The 21467-nt window shown below is 43.7% G+C and overlaps 1 protein-coding gene, 1 long non-coding RNA gene and 1 other non-coding gene across 3 annotated transcripts; 1 reads left to right on the top strand and 2 right to left on the bottom strand.

The window, feature by feature from the left end:
* Positions 1-3797: 3797 nt before the first annotated feature.
* LOC100598172 lies at positions 3798-5769 on the bottom strand. The gene is made up of 2 exons (XR_180085.3): positions 4580-5769; positions 3798-3944 (listed from the first exon to the last, which is right to left on the bottom strand). It is a non-coding gene; the product is annotated as an uncharacterized LOC100598172 (long non-coding RNA).
* On the bottom strand, positions 4242-4516 carry LOC115832654. The gene has a single exon (XR_004028173.1).
* A 12-nt stretch (positions 5770-5781) lies between the features above and the next one.
* Positions 5782-15606, top strand: GLRX5 (glutaredoxin 5). The gene is made up of 2 exons (XM_003275353.3): positions 5782-6281; positions 14835-15606. Exons 1-2 carry the CDS (start codon positions 5987-5989, stop codon positions 15011-15013), a joined length of 474 nt encoding a protein of 157 aa, XP_003275401.2. The 5' UTR covers positions 5782-5986; the 3' UTR covers positions 15014-15606.
* The last annotated feature ends 5861 nt before the right edge of the window (positions 15607-21467 follow it).

Raw genomic sequence — 21467 nt, 5'->3', positions numbered from 1 at the left:
TGGCTCCAAACTCAGTGACTATCAGAGGGAGACATAAACTTCTGCTAACAGATAAATCTTCCTAACAGGTTTGATACACAACAGCACTGGCTCTTTACTCTTTCTATTCTGCGATCTAGGGACCTTTTCAGGTCTCTGGAATGTAATAATTTGAGTTATAGAAACTATCTGCTGGTTAAAAAAAAAAACACACACAGTACTACAAAACACTGCCATTAAACAGGCTGCTGGGGAAAATAAACAATTCTTTCATCACCTTTAACCAAAAGGCTTAACAAGTTTTATGATTACCACTTAATTCTCAACACCACTTTCCAGGAGATGTGATTCAGGCCCATGTCCTTGTTATTAAATAAGGCTCGCAACAGAATGAAGTCCAACAGGTGTATGACTTTCAAGGCATGCAGCCCAGGAGCTTGGCCCTCAATGCGAGAAAGCAGCGTGGGGACAAGAGGAACACAGCTTTCAGAAACAGCAGGCTATGAGCTTAGATTTTTTTTTTATTAGATTTTTGGCTTTCTGTGTGTTTGTTTGTTTTGAGATGGAGTCTCGCTCCGTTGCCCAGGCTGGAGTGTGCAGTGAAGTGGCGAGATCTCAGCTCACTGCAACCTCCGCCTCCTGGGTTACAGCAATTCTCCTGCCTCAGTCTCCCAAGCAGCTGGAATTACAGGCACCTGCTACCACGTCTGGCAAATTTTTTGTATTTTTAGTAGAGATGGGGTTTCACACGTTGGCCATGCTGGTCTTGAGCTCCTGACCTTAGGTGATCTGCCCGCCTTGGCCTTCCAAAGTGCTGGGATTACAGGTGTGAGCCACCACGTCCAGCTATTAGATCTCTGGATTGAACTTTTGTCATTTTAATTTACAAAGCACAAAAATCATCTGTGTATCTAGTATATATGCAGAGCCAGCAAAGATAACAAGGATAGTTGATTTTCTACAGGACTTGTTGGTGATGCCATGAATCAGCAGGAAAACAGAAATTGCATGTGAAGGCAACAAAACTTAAGAGACACAAGTGCTAATGTCTATCAACATATTATATTAGAAAAAAACATAATTTGGAGACCAAAATGTCTGAGAACTGTTATCCTAGGGTTAATGTATGGTTTGAATGAATTCATGTATATACACAAAAATTTAACAAAAAAGTACAATCTATGCAAGATGATAACATTTGGGGGTAAATATTTAGGAGCAGAGAAAGTACACACAGATTCCTTACAACCCTGCAGCCTTTATATGAATAAATTCTTGAATTATATACAACCTTTAGCAGGCATCAATTTGAATTTTTCCAAAATCCAGAAGAGGGAAAATAGATGTGGAAAAATCTGAGGAAAATCAAAAAGAACTCAAGTACTTAGCGACGTTTAGGACCAGAACCCAGGACTACACCTCTACTCAAATTCCAGGACAAAACTGGGTTGTCATGGCATCTGGGCTTTTCATAAATGCTCACCTATCTCCCACGGTCTATTCTAGACTGAACTAACTAGATCTACAGCATGCCCTTTCTCTTCAGTGACCCAGTGACTCAGGGCAGGCGAAGGGTGCAGGACTTGTGTGACACAGTGGAGGCTGGCGTGCCTTCCTGTCTCCAAGATGTGGGCGGCAGTGATGAGCAAAGCCTCGGTCAAATAAGTATTAATAAACCAGCTGCCTTGTCAGATAGAGGTAGTCGAAATCCAACAAGCATTTCTATCTCCACATCAGGGACTAGAAAAATTCTGAGGGCTGCATTTTGCTTACACATTACATTATTTTTGGTGTTGTCAGGGAATCCAGTTAGTTCCAGGGTTGCAGTGATGCTCTAAAACTACTAGATGATAGCTCAGTGCATCACAGAGAAAGCTTTCAGGTTCCAGCTCAGGTCAATAGAATCTGGGTCCCAAATGTTATTTTAGCTTAGGAATGTGTGGTGGTTCGGCCCCTTGTACAGTCCAAGCAGCCACTTTGCCCTTAATGTGACATTTGCAGAATGTTCTGGCCAGCTCAGATAGACACTTCTGTACTACACGTTCTCATGCAAACATACCTTCTCATTTTCTAAGAACAAACAAGAATGGAGCACTGAGTATAAAAGGAACAGGGCCAGTGCGGCGGCCCACACCTGTAACCCTAGCACTTTGGGAGGGCAAGGCGGGAGGACTATTCGAGACCAGGTGTTGGAGACCGGTCTGGGCAACCTACTGAGACCTCATCGTTTTAAAAAATAATTTTTTAAAAAAGTAAAGGTACAGAAACACTGACATGTGGAGTGCTCAGATAAAGCATCACCTTCAGTTCAATAATCTGAACTCTAGTTCTTCATTTGGGGCTGATAAACGGAAGAAGCTATCTCAGATATGTGGAGGTTTACACTATGAATTCAATGGTGAATTTGTTTTTGGCGACGTGGATAGAAAACAGGAGTTCTACCAAATATAGTAAAGCCTTATCTATAAATAAACACAAGGAAGAAAAACATTTTTAGGATGCCTGAGTCAGCATGTTTACACGGCATGATTATTTAGTTTGGGGTTTAACCAATCCTGTGACTCAAATCCCAGGATTCTCACAAGTTTCTGAGTACTTCCCACCCTCACCTCTTCACTAATGTCCACGGGGCAGGAAGCGATCACATATTAAGGCAGGCCATTTACTCAAAACATCCAAAACATCTGGTCATAGATGCAAACTGATGACAACTGTTTATTTAAGATGTATATTTTGTCATGTTTTCATCATAGGACTAAAGAGGAATCTCAAAACCAAAATGCCAAACTATATGCAAAAGTCTGATACTTTGGACGAAATATTTTGAATACTGTTTTCTTTGCTTCTTAAGATCACTGATGTTTGGTGCTAAGTATTTCACTATATTTTGGGTTGTTTTATTAAAAATTTAAATTTAGATGTATTGTTTCAATTTCTTTGGTTCAGATACATGATTTCCTGCCCTTGGTCATGCTATCAAAATAGCTCCTTGAAAGAACACCAACATGCTTTTCCATATCCTTAGCATTTCACACACTGTATGTTCTTATATTCTACAAAAACACGGCAACTTCACTATGATTTAGCAAAACACTGGCTTTGTACTCTTCCTTCTCAAGGATTACTCTTAATCTTTAATGGCAGCTGCATTCTCAACTTAATATAACGTTCAACAAACAAAGACAACTGCTTCTGAGCCCAATATTATACATTAGGTAAGGAACACAATACTACTCATTACTGCTCTGTCTCAGGATATAAGTTTGCAAATTCTTCTCCCAATCTCAGTCGACACAAAAGCAGAATTAGACAGTTTAGAGTGGGCAATGAGAAAGATGGAATCAAAATAGACACAGGGAAGGCCATAAAGATTTCACAAGCATAAATGGCTGATAGCAAGAATGATCACAAAAGATTGCAAAACCACAATCCTGCACAAAGGCCATCTCAATCTTACACAAAAAATACTTCTGCAATGCCTGCCAAGCACCTGCCTGTCCAACCTGGGACTGGTGTCACCTTTGTTACTGATCCTTGTAGTCAAAAATAATTATCTCAAAACAATTATGTAACCCTCCTCATTTTTCCTTTAGAGACCTTTGTCTTCCTCTATCTCCCAGGATACACATGGTTAACTATCGCATGCATTTTCTCATTGCAATGCTCTATTCCTGAATAAATGCCATTTTCTTTTAGGGAGCCTCTCTCTGTTCGTTATTTAAGTTGACAGCAATAAACAGTTTAGGTTTTTGGCAACAAATCACCAATATTTACTTAAAAGCAAACAAAACACTTACAACACAGGCATGAACAACAGGTTATTTTGGAAAGAGTTTAATATATTCTCTATTAAGTGCACCAGATGCTGGACTTCTGAAACAACAATTATGCTTCTGCATAATAGCATTTTCTACATATTTCTGTTCATGTTGCTTGTTCCTCTGATTTACCTGGAATCAATGAATCTGAAAAACAAAAAGACTCTTTAAGCACCTGGTAAATTTCAGGTCCCACATTAGAAAATGAGCAAGCACCAATAATACTGATGGGGGGGTGAAAATATGACACTGAGACTTCCAGGTAATGTCCCGAGTTTACTTTCATAGTTTACTAGGCTCAGGTTTCATGCCGAAGGATTATCTGAAAGACTCACTCACTGACATGATTTTCTGATTTTAAATTTGAACACTCCCAAAGCATAAACAGATCACCTCCAGCAACATTGTAATAAAATACTCAAAGTTTAAAAAAAAAAAAAAGTAACTTGTAGCAGTACTTAGTGTCCAACAGAAAACACTCCATCTGCTAAACAATATCTCGACTGCAAAGCTTCTCTTACTGTTGGCGGATAGATAACGACATAGCCCAGTCATTATCACCGTGGCAACAGTGACCAGAAACTATCAGAGGAAAATTGCACATGGAACAGCTGGCTCTCGAGCAGGCATGCCTCAGCTTCCTCTGGAGTATGCTTTTTCTGCAAGTCTGGTGTGCTCGAGGGTACCACCAACCCTGTGCGGCTCCAAGACTACAGATTACGTAGCAAGTCCACTGGTCCTGCTCTTCCGGATTTATTCTTCCCGCCAATAGGAGCACTTACCACGTTCCAAGCACCGTCCTAGGCACTGAGGATACAGCAGTGAATAAAGTTGAGTGCCGGGTAGGGAAGTCAATAACCAAGCCAGTAAATACCGTATATTGTCAAGCACTGGTAAGTACAAGTGAGAAGAGAGCAAGCAATGGGCCCAAGGAGGCTTGATTTCTCTCCACTGCACTCCCACACTGCTTTGTATCTGCTTCTCATTTCTCACGCTGGCTCCAAGCTTTGGGTACCAGGTCTCCCTGGACATTCCGCCCTGGCACCGCGCCTAGCACCCAGCGGCTGCTCAGGAAACGTTTGTCGAATGAACGAATTCACTTCTTAGTTCCCCATTCAACAAACCTTTCCTGATCCTAGACCCAACAGCTTAAAAGGCTGGAGGGCCAACGAGGCTGGAAACTCAGAGGCGGCCGGGCGCGGTGGCTCACGCCTGTAATCCCAGCACTTTAAGAGGCCGAGGCAGGAGGATCCCTTGAAGCCAGGAGCTCGAGACCAGCCTGGGCGACAAAGTGAGACACCACCCCACCCCTCGCCGCCCCGTCCCCCGCCGCCAATTCCGTCCCTATAAAAAGGAAGAAAAAAGAAACCCAGAGGAAACCACACAGGCAAAAGCGCTTTACAAATTTTAAAAATGAAAACTGTTCTAGAGAAATAATCGCGCGCCGGAGGCGGAAGCCCCAGAGCCTCAGCTCCCACGTGGCGGCAGAGCCGAGGGAGAGTCCAGGAGCCAAGGCTATGGCCCGAGCGCTGGAACCCGGATCAGGCTCCAGCTCCCCGCCACGACGAAACGCATTAGGCCGCGGCGCTCCGGAGGCGCCCGGGGACGCTCACCTAAGCTGGGAGAGGCGGATACCGGCCCGGCCTAGCCCCGCTACCTCCCAAGAGACCCACACCACACGCGCGCGCTAACCGCGTTGCCATGGCAATTCAACCGCCGCTGACACCGGAACCGGAAACTTCATCAGGAGGTGACCCCTTCCCGGCGTTCTGCGGAACTGGCGAGTCCCGCGCCTCTCCCAGTTGTCTCGGGGTAGCCCAACTGGCCTCATTGGCTCACGGGAGGAAAGTCGTCTTCCCTCATGCTTTGCCTCTCGTTGCCCTGCAAGCGTGACCCTGATGGACATCCATTCTCTCCAATTAACTAACAAAATGGTTGCCGACGGCCAATAGTAAGGCAGTAGGATGTGGCTCCGGCGTAAGGCCCACCTCCTAGCTGCCGGGCGAGACGAGCAACATGATTGGTAGAATCGAGTAATTACCGATCAGTATTGTCCAATCACCGAGGGCTGTTTAGAGCCAGCCCAATGAGGGCCTCCAGGGGGCGGGTCGGACTGCCGCGGGCCGGGGAGGGCTCCGGGTGGCCAGCTGTGGGCCCGGGCCGTCGTGGGCTCCGGCTTGCGTGCGGAGATGAGCGGGTCCCTCGGCCGAGCGGCGGCGGCTCTGCTCCGCTGGGGGCGCGGCGCGGGCGGCGGTGGCCTTTGGGGTCCGGGCGTGCGGGCGGCGGGCTCGGGCGCGGGCGGCGGCGGCTCGGCGGAGCAGTTGGACGCGCTGGTGAAGAAGGACAAGGTGGTGGTCTTCCTCAAGGGGACGCCGGAGCAGCCCCAGTGCGGCTTCAGCAACGCCGTGGTGCAGATCCTGCGGCTGCACGGCGTCCGCGACTACGCGGCCTACAACGTGCTGGACGACCCCGAGCTCCGACAAGGTCAGGCCAGTGTGCAGGGCAGGCGCCCTCCGCCCCGGGCCCAGGAGCATGGCCGCACTAGGCCGAGGGCTTCCGCCGCGCCGGGCTGGGGAGCGGGGCTTCATCCGCCGGGGTCTGTCTGGAGGTTCGAGCCGGGTTAGGGCGAGGAGTACTGCCCTGGAGTAGAGTCTGGGCTGAGGGTGTGGTTGATTTGACTGGGTCTTGAGGATCTGGGGCTCTGTACTGTTGCCAACTTGAGCAGTAGGTAAAGTCCTAAGGGTTCAGTTATCCTCACTTCGAGCTAATATAGGCGTTTCGGGGCGACTTGTCAATGACTGACTCGGAGGAGGGTGGCCCGCAGCCTGACTGCTCTGCATGGTTAGTAAACTCATAGTAAGGACCCATTGTGAGATAGGTACTTTCACGGACACTTTGGGGAGGTTGGAAGCCATTGGCTTGCTCGTGGGTAAGATCTGGGGCTGTTGATGGTGGGAGAGGGCTGAGGTTGCTTTTGAGGCTAGTGAGATCGGAGGCTGATCTCTCTTGGCTCACGGCTCAGGGTGTCCAGCACCATCCTCTGTGGTTGCTACAAGCAAAGGGTTGGGACTGCTGTCGGCTGGCCTTAGTCGGGATCTATGTTGTCGGGGAAGAGTCATGACATTTGGCTTTAGATACTCAAGCACAGGGCTGAATGTATGTGGGCCAGGGCTTGGAGAGGTTTGTGGGGTAAAGAAGCAGCCCTGGCTCCTGGGCCCCGGGCTAACTCACTGGCTCAGCCTTGGAGCCCAGGGGGCCAGGGGACCAGGGGCCAGATGGATCAGGCCGGGAGAGGGAAGGTTGCAGCTAATTACATCTTTTCCAAGTCCCCCACGTGCATTCGCCAGTCTTATCTGAGTAGGGGAGGAGGAAGAGGCCAGGCACAAGGGCCTGCTCCTTGGTCCGGATGGTCAGGGTTGGTGGAGAACTGGGAAGGCTCTACCTGTTCCTTCTAGAGAGTGGCTTAGGGTACCTGCATCCCAGTTAGAGATTTTCAGTGACTGAGTCCCTGCATGTCCCAAGCTAAAAAGAGGTGCCAGGTGTGTGCTAAAAATAGGTGCCAGGTTCTCTGTTATTCTAAATTTGAAATTACTAATCATAGTCATTGCTTACAATGATGAGACAGGCTGGTGTTTGGAAAAGCTTTGGGTTGAAATCCTCTTCTGTGGCTAATCAGGTGTAAAACTTAAGTCACTCAACTGCATTTGAGGATAATGAGACAATTTGGCAAAGTTTTTGTTAGGAAGACAAAGTAAAAATTACAGAAAGTGTGTGTTATCTTACCTGGCACAGAAAGCATCTGGTAAATGGTAGCTGGTTTCATATTAGCACTTTATGGTTTTCAAATGTATTTTTTCCCAGATTATCTAGTCCTTAAAGACTCTTGGTGATAACTGATCCTCCATTTGCTCTAGGTGATAGTGGTGGTGGGCGGGACCTAGAAAGCATGTTAAGTTGAGGAGTTGAGAGGGCAGGTTCAAATTACCACGTATATGTAATATTACCATGTGTTATTCTCATGACCCTTTGTCTTCCTGGTCAACTAGAATGCCACCAGTTACTGGGCTCAGTTTTATCATGTACAAGGCGAGGGACCTGCAGTCTTCCTTCAAAGACAGCTTCTCTGCTTAAAAGAGGAGTAACTATTTTGCAACCTTTTGACAGAGACCTTGCAGGGGGTCCCCTGCAAATGGCCAGTATGGCACTAGTAAAAAAGTTGTGTTGTTACCTCGCTTAGTATAATGTTTTGAGGGTCTTTGGTTTGTGAATTTATTTTCTCTTGTTTAATATAACTGGAAATGAGATAATGCTGGAATATAGCTAGTAAACTGAAAGTAGGAGCAAAAATAAGAATATGTACTGATAACATTTTATTTTTCTGTCTTTTATCCACGTCTGGTGTCTGGTTTCTGAGCTTACTTTCTGAAGTTTTCAAACAGCAGCAACAGGAATTTAACCCTTACATTCCTTGACCACTGAGTTTCATCAGATTGCTATTTTGGTTAATAAACGCATTGCATATATATTGAATATAACATACCTCTTTTATTGATTAGAAAAGTAAAGATTAGTAAGTATTAACATTTGGACTGGGTAGGGTGGTAAAAGTACGTTCCCAAAATGGGGATTAGTTCAGCCAGGGTATTAAGACTCTTCCCCTCTTCCCTATACAGCTTTATTTACCAAGAGCAACTAATGGGCTGTCTGATGCTTGCTTTTGCCAGCCGAAACTATGTATGTACACCAGATCCAAGGTCATTTCTAGTAATAGGAACGGAGCTCTTGCAAAACTGGCCTTTTGTTGGTTCTTATGCCAAGGAGACCTGAACTTTACAAAGTGCCTAAACCGGAGGAAAACATTCTTTCCTAGTTTTGAGTACTGGGTTCCCAGGAGTGTGATGCAGACACATCTTGAGACTGTGACCCAAGGAACAAAGGTGACTATGAGGCAGCATTGTGTTCTGGCCTTCTCAAGACCTTCTTGTCCTTCTCTTTTTATCTGGAGTGCACACAGCAGACAGTCACAAAAGGATTAGGTCCCAGTAGACTGACAGCATCGTTTCCTAATCCTGGTCTTAATAAAGGAACTTATGCTCATGGAAGCAGCTTAGAAAACACTGAAAAGTTTAAAGAAGGAAAATCACCTGTAATTTCATGGAAACTATTATATTAACATTTAGATCTAGTTCCTAACAGGTTTTTTTTTTTTAACACATCGAGACCATGCTTGTCTAAACATAGTATTTTGCCCTCCAGAGAGGAGGGAACATGTCTTATGCCACTGCCTGTGGCGCTGTGTGTACCGCTTATGCAAAGCAAGCTTTCAGTGAGCATTTTAATAAATAAATACTGCTTTTATTTATCATTATATTGCAAACTCTGTGGCCTTAAAGGCATTATAAACATTTGCTGCTGATTTAGATCATCATTGTAGTCCTTGCATCTGGAACAGTGACAGAATAGGGACTCAAATAATTTGTTTAATAAATAACCATATCCTATTGTTGAGTGTTTATTAAGCATTTGAAAATACGCTCAACCTTTTCAGTATCAGGGAATTGAAGACAGTAGTGAAACACATGTCATGCTGGTGAACCTTAAAAGTTGGATAACAAGTTGTGTGTATGTGCTTGTGTGGTGCACATGTATGCTGCAGATGGGAGTATAAAATGGTACCAACACTTTGGAGGAGTAACTATCAGTACCCAGTCAAGCTACTGGTGAACAGAGCCTAAGACCCAGCTGCGTGACTCCTAGGTATATATTCTAGAGAGGGGGATCTGCAAACTTACCCTAGTAAAGGGCCAGAGAGTAAGTACGTCAGGCTTTGTGGGCTGTGTGGTTTTTGTTGCATCTATTCAACTCTGCTGTTATATAGCCTGAAGTCAGTCATGGGCAATATGTAGATGAATGAGCAGGCTGAGTTTCAATAAAACTTTATTTATGAAAATAGGAAGTAGACTGGATTTGGCCTGAAGACCATAGTATATCTGCCCCTGGCCTAGAGACTGACTTCTGTATGTGTGTGTTAGGACATGGGTCCCCAACCCCCAGGCCAGGGATCCAGGCCTTACAGCAGGAGGTAAGCGGTGGGCAAGCAAGCTTTACTGCCTGAGCTCCGCCTCCTGTCACATCAGTGACGGCATTAGGTTCTCATAGGAGCACAAACTCTATTGTGAACTGCACATGTGAGGAATCTAGGTTGTGCATTCCTTACGAGAATGTAACTAATGCCTGATGATGTGAGGTGGAACAGTTTCATCCCGAAGCCATCCCCACCCTTCCCTGGTCCATGGAAAAATTGTCTTCCACAAAACCAGTCCCTGGTGCCAAAAAGGTTGGGGACTTCTGTGTTAGGATACCTGTGCGGGGCGTTCATTGCAGCGTGGCTTGCAATAATGAAAAACTGACAGGAAGGGATCTTGGTCTATTAGCAGCAGACCAGACAAATAAACTTTAGTCATATGATGGAAAGCTAAACTGTAGTTAAAATAAACTAGATCTAGATGTATTTAACATGGCTGAATCTCAAAAATACAATATTTAGTCAAAAAGCAAGTTGCAAACATGTAATTATGGTGTAATACCATTTGTATATGTAAATGTTAAAGGTATAAAACAGTCCCATATATTGCAGATATGTGTGCAGTGCACTTGTAGCTCACGGGCAGGAGTGACAGATGGCATCTAGAGAGTAGAGGCCACCTGGTGAGGGACTCAGGTAGCATGTGGTTAAGAGTCAGGGCTTTTGTACTCCTGGAAGCCTGGATATAAATCCTGGTTTCACTGCACGCTGTCACTGTGAGTTTCAGTAAGTTACTTAACCCTTCTGAGCCTTAGTTTCTTCATCTTATGTAAAGTAGGGATAATTGTACCTGCCTTGTCAGATTTTTGTAAAGATTAAATAAGATTATTTTTGTAAAACGCTTAAAGAGTGTGAAACTCAGTAATCCTTAACTCAATAAATGGTGGTTTTTTTTTTTTTTTTTTTTTTTTTTTGAGACAGTGTCACTCTGCTGCCCAGGCTGAAGTGCAGTGGGCAATCTCGGCTCACTGCAACCCCTGCCTCCCGGGTTCAAGCGATTCTTCTGCCTCAGCCTCCCAAGGAGCTGGGATTACAGGCACCTGGCACCATGCCCAGCTAATTTTTTTATTTTTAGTAGGGACAGGGTTTCACCATGTTATCCAGGCTGGTCTTGAACTCTTGACCTCAGGTGATGCACCAGCCTTGGCCTCCCAAAATGCTGGGATTACAGATGTGAGCCACCGCACCTGGCCTGAATGGTGTTTTTATTACTTTATGGTATACTTAATCACTTTTTCCTGCATTATTTTCCTATGCTTTTTCTGTTGCCTGTTTTTCTCAGAAAAGCATTACCGTGAAGGGTGGGTGGTGGAGCATGTTGGTATGGAGAGAATGTACACACTGTACCTGGTACTATGCTAGGAGCTCAATTCATTTCATTCATTAGATATAATGGAATCTTCATAATAAATCTGTGAGGCATACAGTATATTCCCATTTTACAGATGAGGAAACTGAGGCTAAGAGATTAACAGATTTGTCTGAGGCTACATTTACAGGCTAGCAAACCAGATCTACTGACCCTTAAGCCTGTGCCTTGCCCACTCTGCGCCGTACTTTGCTTTTCCTCTAGTGAGGGTCTACTGATTTCCATGCTTTCAGCTCAGATCATCTTATCTCAACTTAACACCATTCTCTAAATTAGAGAATACGAAGAAATTGTGACTCTCAGAGGTGGTGTAACTTGCCCAAGATCACAGAGTCTCGTAGGTAAGAGACAGAATTGGAACTCACATCAGATTCTGAAGCTACTGTAGTGAAGTTCTACCAGGAAAAATAAAAAGAAAGAAAACTATGATTATGCTGCTCTTATAATTTAGTGTCCAAACCAGGAGTAATGTCCAGTGTTGTGAATGTGATGAATTTTGAAAAATACCTTTTGAAAGTTCTGGAAGGGAATTTTAAAGTACATTTCTATACTCTTTCTGGGTTGATACTTTGGAATACAAATTTGTTTGTATGGGTTTTTTTGGTGAAGCATTAGATGCGTGTAAACTGACTTTGTAAGATAGCCTCCTAACTCCCAGTTCCTAGTGTTACTCTGCCATATAACTTTGCAGTCAGCATTTTCTGCCCCAGATGGAATCACCGCTGTCTATCACATATGAAATAATGATTATCATTAAAATTCATTCTTGGATATGATTTTCTAATTTTCAAGAGTAGCTCTCTGATTCTGAGTTATTTCAAGTGATATTTGTAAGAACTACCACTGCATATTGCAGTTTTTGAAAACTAAAGTGTGAGAGAGATTAACCATGTTTAAACAGTTACTTGTGGGTCCGCAGGATTCATTTTAATATTCAACTTATGAAGAGTAGTCTTTTATTCTTAGGCGTTTCTCACTTCACTCTGTAGGAAGCAATTGGGTGTTTCCTTAAATTTTTAAACTGGTAATCAGCTTTCTTAAAAATGGAAAAAAGCATAGTCATTAAGAAGGATGCCAACGTTTGGCCTTGACGCCAGCTGCCTATTACACCTATTCATCTAAAAATTAAAGCAGCAGCTAAGTTTAATTTTGATAAACTGTCAGCTGCTGTCAAGAACAGGCAGGTGGCTCATGAGAAGTTAGTATCACTTGCAGGTGGCTGTGTGTGTGTTGGGTGTTGAGAATGTCTGAAAGCCTGCTTGTTTTAGTAGTTTTGGTGGTAAGGATTCTGGGGGTCTCCCCTTCTCTCGTAGTCAGGACGTATGATTGACAGCAACAGAAAGTTTAATGAATGAGGCAAGCCCAATGCTTCGATTGAGTGTGATACTATAAAAGTGATTGATGAAAAGCAATTTTACTTTAAAAACGTGTGTTTTTTGGTTAAAACATGTAGTTTTGGGTAGTTCTCAGGCAGCAAACTTATTTCCATTTTTGGTGTGTTTCAGAAATTATCGACACCCACCAAAATCAGTAAAAACTGATTATCATGGAAAGCTCCACACAATATATTATTCATTGAAACAAAACAGGTCGTTCATGCACATAAATGATTCATTTGTATAAAAGGTATTTAAGAAAGTTGAAGAGAATGAAAAGAAGCTCATGTTTACTTTAAACATTTCTTAATTCTCGCACCCAGCTCTCAATCATCATAAAGGTAAAAGTTTTGTAATTGGCATCATTGTAAAAAGTGAGTTTTGATAGACTTTGTATTTGAGGACAGAGTTTGAAGAAAGTAAAAAACACACAAATTATGCTAGTTGTTTTTGTTGATGTAGCATCAAACATCACCATGATGAACAACTTGAATTAATCAGAGTATTCTAGTATGTCTAGATATTTGGCATTATAAAGACATTTTGATGATTAATGGAATTTACCCTTTATTGGCAACTGCCAAAGAGCTAGCTGATGTTTCTTTACCAGCACCCAGAGTGGCTGAGAGGTGTCCTTTTGGAGGCCTAGAGCAATGTAACCCTTTCTTAATATGTGAAGTCTGGAGAAGGAAGATAAAGCCCTTGGTTCAGGGGCTTTCTCTAGGGCTGTCGTTTAGAGCAAAGTCAGTTTTTTTACAAGGCAATAACTTTTAAGAAAAAAATAATTATATATTGGGACTTGTGATATAACTGAAATCAGTAATTTTATTTGGAAAATGTTTGATAATAAATTATAGGGTATCAAGAGCAAGTTTTTATATTTTTAGTTTGTTTACATAAAAATTGATTTGTGTAAACTGTACTGTACTTGAACAATCTGTTGACTTTTCTGTTTCATTTATCCATATGCTCATTTTGGCCATTTAAAAATATCTATCTATGTAAATATAAAAGTGTCACATATGTGTTAGTTATTATATGCCATGCTTTGACCATTTTCATTTTTAACATGACCAATACAGGCTTTTTAGTGGCCAACTATGTTTTTGAAAGCACAGTCATCTCAACATACAAGTAGAAAAGGAAGTAGACTGATGAAGAGGAATGTTGAGTAATCTTTTATGTCTTAAGATTGAAGCCACATTTCTTTCTTACCATTTTGTTATAGTTGTCATCCTCGTGGCTCAGAATTGAACAGAGAAGTCACACAGCTGCGCTGTCACAGAGCGTCCCTCATCTCCTCTGTGTCCTCAGAGCCATTTGCACGCAGGTCTGATCACATGCGTGCTGGTTGATTTCTTGGCTGCTTGAGCTCTTAAGAGCAGAGCGGGTCTCACTCCCCCACCCCCTAGCCCTGTTCAGGGACCTTGCTGAGCTCTGGGCCTTCATTAGACTTACCAGTCACTTCAGGTTCTGCACAGAGCCTCATCATCCACTCCACAGAGAGCCCATCACAGTGGCTGGATAGATGGGAACTGACAACCCATAGCTGTGGGACAGGGATTTTTCCCTGGGTAAAAGTAATTGTTGAAAATTTAAAAAAAAAAAAAACTCAACAACTCATCATCTCCAGGAGAAGTAACTGACGGCCTGCAGCTACCTAGACAGTCACAGTCATGAAAAGCGCACAGGTGGGATTGCCCGACTTGGCCATGAATTACCGTGATGGATCCATTTGGAAATAAAGTTGGTTGTGACATTTCTTCAAGTTTTGCTTCGCTTGAAGCTTGACTGGTAGATGGAGAATTATGGCCTTATGTATCTTACGTGACTCGCATTACCCAGTCCAGTCCTCTGCCATTAATCTGGGGTCTGCAGTGTATCAGGTATTTTACTGATAATCTTACTTACCTAATTCTCACACACACAAAAAAAAAACCTTGTGAGATGAGGGTGGAAACAGGATGAGAGGTGAGGTGACTTGTCTGAGGGCTGACTGTTTGTAACTGGAAGAGTTAGGGCCTAACCACTGGTCTCTTTGACACAAAAACTTATGCTCTTAGTAGCAAGCACAGTGTTCTCAAGATTGGGGGAAGCCAGGGAGGGACAGTGGGTTGTCTGCTACTAGTGGGTCAAAATTACATATTTAGCCATGAAAGGTTCAGCTTTTACCATTTAAATAATAAATAAATGTTCTTTCTCCATAGGCATTAAAGACTATTCCAACTGGCCCACCATCCCGCAAGTGTACCTCAATGGCGAGTTTGTAGGGGGCTGTGACATTCTTCTGCAGATGCACCAGAATGGGGACCTGGTGGAAGAACTGAAAAAGCTGGGGATCCACTCTGCCCTTTTAGATGAAAAGAAAGACCAAGACTTCAAGTGAGGGCGGCCACGTCCTCACTGAGCAGAGAGGGAGCTGTTCATGTCGGAGATTCACTGCCAGAAAAGCCTCACCCATTTTGGCTTTCACTGTTGAGACTGCAGCTGCTTGCACTGATCATTTTGGTTCGTGAGCAGTTGGTGATTTTAGTTGGTCTGGTGTTTGGGCTAAGAGTATTTTATTGTGGACTTAATTACAACCACTGCACTGTAATGATTCAATGCTGTATTATGATATTGCTGTAAACAAAATTCATTCTTATATTGTCACTTATTCATTGCCTGATTCAGGAGTTAAATAGGAGCTTTGGAATCGTTATTCATGACCCCTCTGCAAATGTGTCAGTCTCCAAAGACAGTATCTCCCCCCAAATTTTGTGTAGCTTCTTTTGTTATGGAAAATGATGGACAAAAAAAGAAACTGTGATAACTGGGGCGTTGTTTTTTAAAATAAACTCCAGCACAGGGATGCGGTGCATGCCTGAGTTGATTCTGAAGTGCATATGTCTGTAAGGATTTGGAGTGCCTGCGATGTTTTATGTGTGGGAAGTAAGAGTGATTCTCATATTCTTCTATTAAATTTGCCACAAGAATTGCCATCGAGCCCTGGTCTACTTTCTGGGGAAAGCAGCTGTTTGGATGGTGATTCAACTGTGCAGCTGGAGGCCTGGGTGGGCTGAAGGGAGCAGAGGTGGGTGAGGCCGGACGAGGCGGCCACACCTGCCTATCTCTGGAGCCCTGTGCTTGGCACACTGCTACAGTTAGATAGGGAGATAGTGTCAACAGTCCACCGAGCCAGGGGATTTAATGAGTATTTTACTTCTTAAAAAGTGGGGCCTTTCTAAAAGAGGACATAATTGGAATTGTGGCAGAGATTCTCCCAGTGTCTGGTGTGTTTTTTTTTTTTTTTATTATTATACTTCAGGTTTTAGGGTACACGTGCACAATGTGCAGGTTTGTTAAGTATGTATCCATGTGCCATGTTGATTTCCTGCACCCATTAACTCGTCATTTAGCATTAGGTATATCTCCTAATGCTGTCCCTCCCCCCTCCCCCAACCCCACAACAGTCCCCGGAGTGTGATGTTCCCCTTCCTGTGTACATGAGTTCTCATTGTTCAATTCCCACCTATGAGTGAGAACATGCAGTGTTTGGTTTTTTGTCCTTGCGATAGTTTACTGAGAATGATGTTTTCCAGTTTCATCCATGTCCCTACAAAGGACATGAACTCATCATTTTTTATGGCTGCATAGTATTCCATGGTGTATATGTGCCACGTTTTCTTAATCCAGTCTATCATTGTTGGACATTTGGGTTGGTTCCAACTCTTTGCTATTGTGAATAGTGCCGCACTAAACATACGTGTGCATGTGTCTTTATAGCAGCATGATTTATAGTCCTTTGGGTATATACCCAGTAATGGGATGGCTGGGTCAAATGGTATTTCTAGTTCTAGATCCCTGAGGAATCGCCACACTGACTTCCACAATGGTTGAACTAGTTTACAGTCCCACCAACAGTGTAAAAGTGTTCCTATTTCTGCACATCCTCTCCAGCACCTGTTGTTTCCTGATTTTTTAATGATGGCCATTCTAACTGGTGTGAGATGGTATGTCACTGTGGTTTTGATTTGCATTTCTCTGATGGCCAGTGATGATGAGCATTTCTTCATGTGTTTTTTGGCTGCATAAATGTCTTCTTTTGAGAAGTGTCTGTTCATGACCTTTGCCCACTTTTTGATGGGGTTGTTTATTTTTTTCTTGTAAATTTGTTTGAGTTCATTGTAGATTCTGGATATTAGCCCTTTGTCAGATGAGTAGGTTGCAAAAATTTTCTCCCATTCTGTAGGTTGCCTGTTCACTCTGATGGTAGTTTCTTTTGCTGTGCAGAAGCTCTTAATTAGATCCCATTTGTCAATTTTGGCTTTCGTTGCCATTGCTTTTGGTATTTTAGACATGAAGTCCTTGCCCACGCCTATGTCCTGAATGGTATTGCCTAGGTTTTCTTGTAGGATTTTAATGGTTTTAGGTCTAACATTTAAGTCTTTAATCCATCTTGAATTAATTTTTGTATAAGGTATAAGGAAGGGATCCAGTTTCAGCTTTCTACATATGGCTAGCCAGTTTTCCCAGCACCAATTATTAAATAGGGAATCCTTTCCCCATTTCTTGTTTTTGTCAGGTTTGTCAAAGATCAAATAGTTGTAGATATGCGGCATCATTTCTGAGGGCTCTGTTCTGTTCCATTGATCTATGTCTGTTGTGGTACCAGTACCATGCTGTTTTGGTTACTGTAGCCTTGTAGTATAGTTTGAAGTCAGGTAGCGTGATGCCTCCAGCTTTGTTCTTTTGGCTTAGGATTGACTTGGCGATGCAGGCTCTTTTTTGGTTCCATATGAACTTTAAAGTAGTTTTTTCCAATTCTGTGAAGAAAGTCATTGGTAGCTTGATGGGGATGGCACTGAATCTATAAATTACCTTGGGCAGTATGGCCATTTTCACAATATTGATTCTTTCAACCCATGAGCATGGAAGACTTTTCCATGATTTCTGCATCCCGAGACTGGGGCCTGGTGGAGCCTGGGGCTGTGCAGTGGCCCATGGGAGGGAAGCCCACCTGGTGCGGCGTGGAGGCTTTGTTCATCTCCAGGGACTTAAAAAGAGCACTTGTCTAGAAACATATCTTTACAGTGGCAGAGGTGGGAAGAAGGATGCATTTTCTCATAATAAGGGCAAAAAGGACAAGATGGCTCTTTTCCCCAGAGCCATTACAGAGGCATGTTCTTCGTTGCTTAATCTCCTTGAGTTCCTCTCGAGAATACTCTGAAAACAGACTTCCTCCATGAGGTCAGGCTAGAACTGGATGGAGTTGCCCCTGCTCCCCTTCCCAGAGGTTTTGGAAAGGGGAAGGAAAGCTGTAGCCCCGCACCCCTGCGCTGGGGACTGCCCCATCAGATTAGAGCACTGCTCCTCAGCAGTCACCTACCTCAGTGTCAAAGAAAAGAAAAATAGATTATTCTCAGAAAAAGTTTATTATATTAATTGTGTGTTACATCCCCATGATACTTTATGTCTTCTGTAAGCTAAGGGACCTTAGGATCTTAGAGGAGGTTAAAACACATCCATTTGAGCCATTTGGTTTAGAAATGAGGGAAGCAGGAGCACTAGAAGGATCCACCCTGCCCTGTAGACAGAGTCACCATGAATAAGTCACTTCATACTGCCTCTGGATGGATATAGGCCATGGACCAGAGGCCGGGTCTGCAAAATTGTCCCTTGCCATCATATCTAGTGAGGAGTGCGGTACGTTTTCACAATTTTGCTTCTTTTGGCTTTTCCTTAAATCTGCCTGTGTGCCCTTAGGTTTCATCTGAAAAGTGAAATGATGAGAAACTTATTGATGGGAAGCATCAATGTAAGAAACCTCTCTAGAATATGATTGGAGCTAGGAAAAGGCTGCCAAGTGAATAATTTGACTCATGCTTATGAGTCTTAGTGAGATCATATCAAAGTCACTAGGGAACTTATAAGTTGAAGGAATCACTGGGATCTACGAGAAATATAAGTGTTCTTTCTCAGAGTTAATTAATAATTTTTTCTATATGCCTAACAAATCTCTACGAAGTAGAAAATTGAAGATGCTATCTAGTGTAAGTCTGAATAATTTTGATGGTCTGCATAATTAGAATTCACTGTGAGAATTAGAGCAGAGACACGGAGGTTCCTTGTGCAAACAGTAGTATCATGCACCTATTTAAAATGCAAAGACTGCTTCTCGGGTTTTCAGTACAGTCCATTAGGCTTGTATTAGTGTGATTATATTGGATATTTGTCATAGCTTCAGGGTCTGTGTGATTAGACCCTTAGAAATCAAGTTATTTTAGAAGATTAAACATTTTATGATTTCAGGTAGTTTTTATTTTTGTCGTGGATTGATAGTTACATAAATGTCATTATGCTTCATTTAAGCTATGAGTTTTAGAGATATCTTAGGACAGAAGATAACTTTTAAGTTGGGTTTCATTTTGTTGGCACTATTTAATTCACTTGTGTAGAATCTGGGAACTGAAGCTTTCCTTTAACTTTTCAAGCCATAGCAGCCAGCTTAAGAGAGAATTCTTGTTACATTTGTTAGGTTTACCTAGATATTTTGACATAAATTATATTTTGAGAAATCAGGTCCCTTGTTTGTGACAGGAGGGACAGTGCTAAGGGTAGAGGAATGACTTGTGTCAGCAAGGTTTCATTGGTACAGATTGATTGATTGATTGATTGATTGAAAAAGAGTCTTGCTCTGTTGCCCATGCTGGAGTGCAGTGGCCTGATTGTGGCTCACTGCAGCCTTGACCTCCCGGGCTCCAGTGATCCTTCCCACTCAGCCTCCTGAATAGCTGAGACTTCAGATGTGCACCACAACACCTGGCTAATTTTTTTATTTTTTGTTTTTTAGAGACAGGGTCTCTCTATGTTGTCCAAGCTGGTCTTGAACTCCTGGCTCAAGCGATCCTCCCACTCTGGCCTCCCAAAGTGTTAAGATTACAGGCATGAGCCACTGTGCCCGGCAGAAACAAATTTAAGTGTGAGGTGAGAAAGCTTTCATGTTGGTTCCTGAGAGTCACCAACAGGAAAAAATATATTAGGGGATGGCCACACAAAACACTGATTGTTTTAAAAATTTAACATTCCACTTAAGAATTGTTTAGTAAATCTAAAAAACAGCTTTAAATTGTGCCTGAGAACCATATAATAGCTACTATGAAGCAAAGCAGAGGAATGGTGAAGAGAAAAGCCATTTTAAGGTCCAGGGGCTTACGGAGACGCATGGGGTGACCAGGTGGACTCTTGGAAAGCCACATTCCTGTCTTATTTCCTGAGAGTAGCATCACTTTAGGTCTGAAAGCTATGTGGGCATTTTGCGTAAGGGCAGCATTGTTTTCTTGGCGGTTGCCCTGGGAGCCCAGTGCAGGTGAGCTGAGGGCAGAGTCTCCCTGAGGGCAGAGATGCCACTGAAGGTGCACCTCACCTCAAAGATTCCTATCCCAGATTCAGCCAGAATAGCCATGTTATTCCCCTCCTTGTGAACCTCCTGGGGCGCCTGGTTGTGTCACAGTGAAGTCTCTCCTCTCCCAGAAAGCCTTCCCTGACCCCAGACGGAACAGACCCTTTAATCCACTCTACAGCCCTGTTCTTTGTTCATCACCCTAGGACCTAACTGCCTTTTACTTGGCTTTATTCAAATCCCCTCTGGCCAGCATACAGAGTGCCCCCAAAAAATATATTTAGAAAAGAGTGAAGAATTTCCTTTCTTCATTCCATTTGGATTAGTCACAAGAAATGTTAGGCTATTACAGGTTACAGCCTCGCAACACCACAGTAGCTAAGAGCCGGGACTCAAGTCACCCTCCCTGGATTTGCATCCCAGCACTTACTGGGTGTGCTGCTGACCTCAGACGACTTAGTAACCTCCCTTCCTGCTTAAGCGGGCAAATAGCAGATGCCACTGACCTCAGGCGTGTTACAAGCTTAGATGACAGCACCCTGTCGAGAACATGGCTCATAATGAGAGACTAATACACCTGGCTGCCTGGATTTTATGGTGGACGCTTACTTGTTATGAGCAGACAGGGGGAACGGTCAAACAATTATTGAGCATTTAGATCCGTAATTTGCTCCTCACCAAAGATCTGCAATGTGGGATATTCTCTCTTCCTTTTAGATGATGACACAGAGACTGGGAGGGGTCAGGTCACTTGTCCAAGGTCACTACCTGGTGGAATTTGAGCTGCGATCAGATCCATATTATAGCACCCTTCGGAGGCCCGGCTCAGTGAGTGCAGCCGCTTAGTGCAGCTCTGGCTGTGGTGTCCAGAGTGTTCGCCCTGCAGCCCTGAGAAGAACTGAATTTGAGCTTCAGTTTCCTATTGAAAGAGCCAGGGAGGCCAGGGATTTTGGAAGTTGCCCCTGGCCATCCGCTATCAAGTATGTGAAGGAAGCAGAGGGTCCCACCTCTGAGGTCAGACAAATGGCAGGTGAATGCAAATGATGCCTCCTTGCAAATGATGCCAGGGAAAGCCTCCTGGGCCCCGTGTGTTGTGCGGACAGGTGGCCAGGCCAGAGGTCCCGCTGGACTTCACTCTGTGAAATTCCAGACAGCAGGAAGTAAACAAAGTGCTTTACAAGCGAGCTCCCACGGGCTGCTGGTCTTTCCCTGCGCTTCCGTCCGACCTCGGTCACAGCCCTGGGTGGGGTCAGATATTTCTACCCATACTCAGGGCCACCTGTTGCCCCAAGTTCTCACTTCCTGGCGGTGTCCCTCTGCTAGCCCTTGCTGCTGCCCCCACCTTCCTCTGCCCCCCACCCCCCAGCCTTTTCCTTGGTCACAGTTGTCCTTTTGTTCCCTGTGGTTATCAGAAACATGGTCAAATAGGGTATAAGCTTTTAGTATCCCATTCATTTGA

Source organism: Nomascus leucogenys, chromosome 22a (genome assembly GCF_006542625.1).
Source record: "Nomascus leucogenys isolate Asia chromosome 22a, Asia_NLE_v1, whole genome shotgun sequence".
Lineage (NCBI taxonomy): Eukaryota > Metazoa > Chordata > Mammalia > Primates > Hylobatidae > Nomascus > Nomascus leucogenys.
This window is presented reverse-complemented; position numbering and strand designations above follow the sequence as displayed.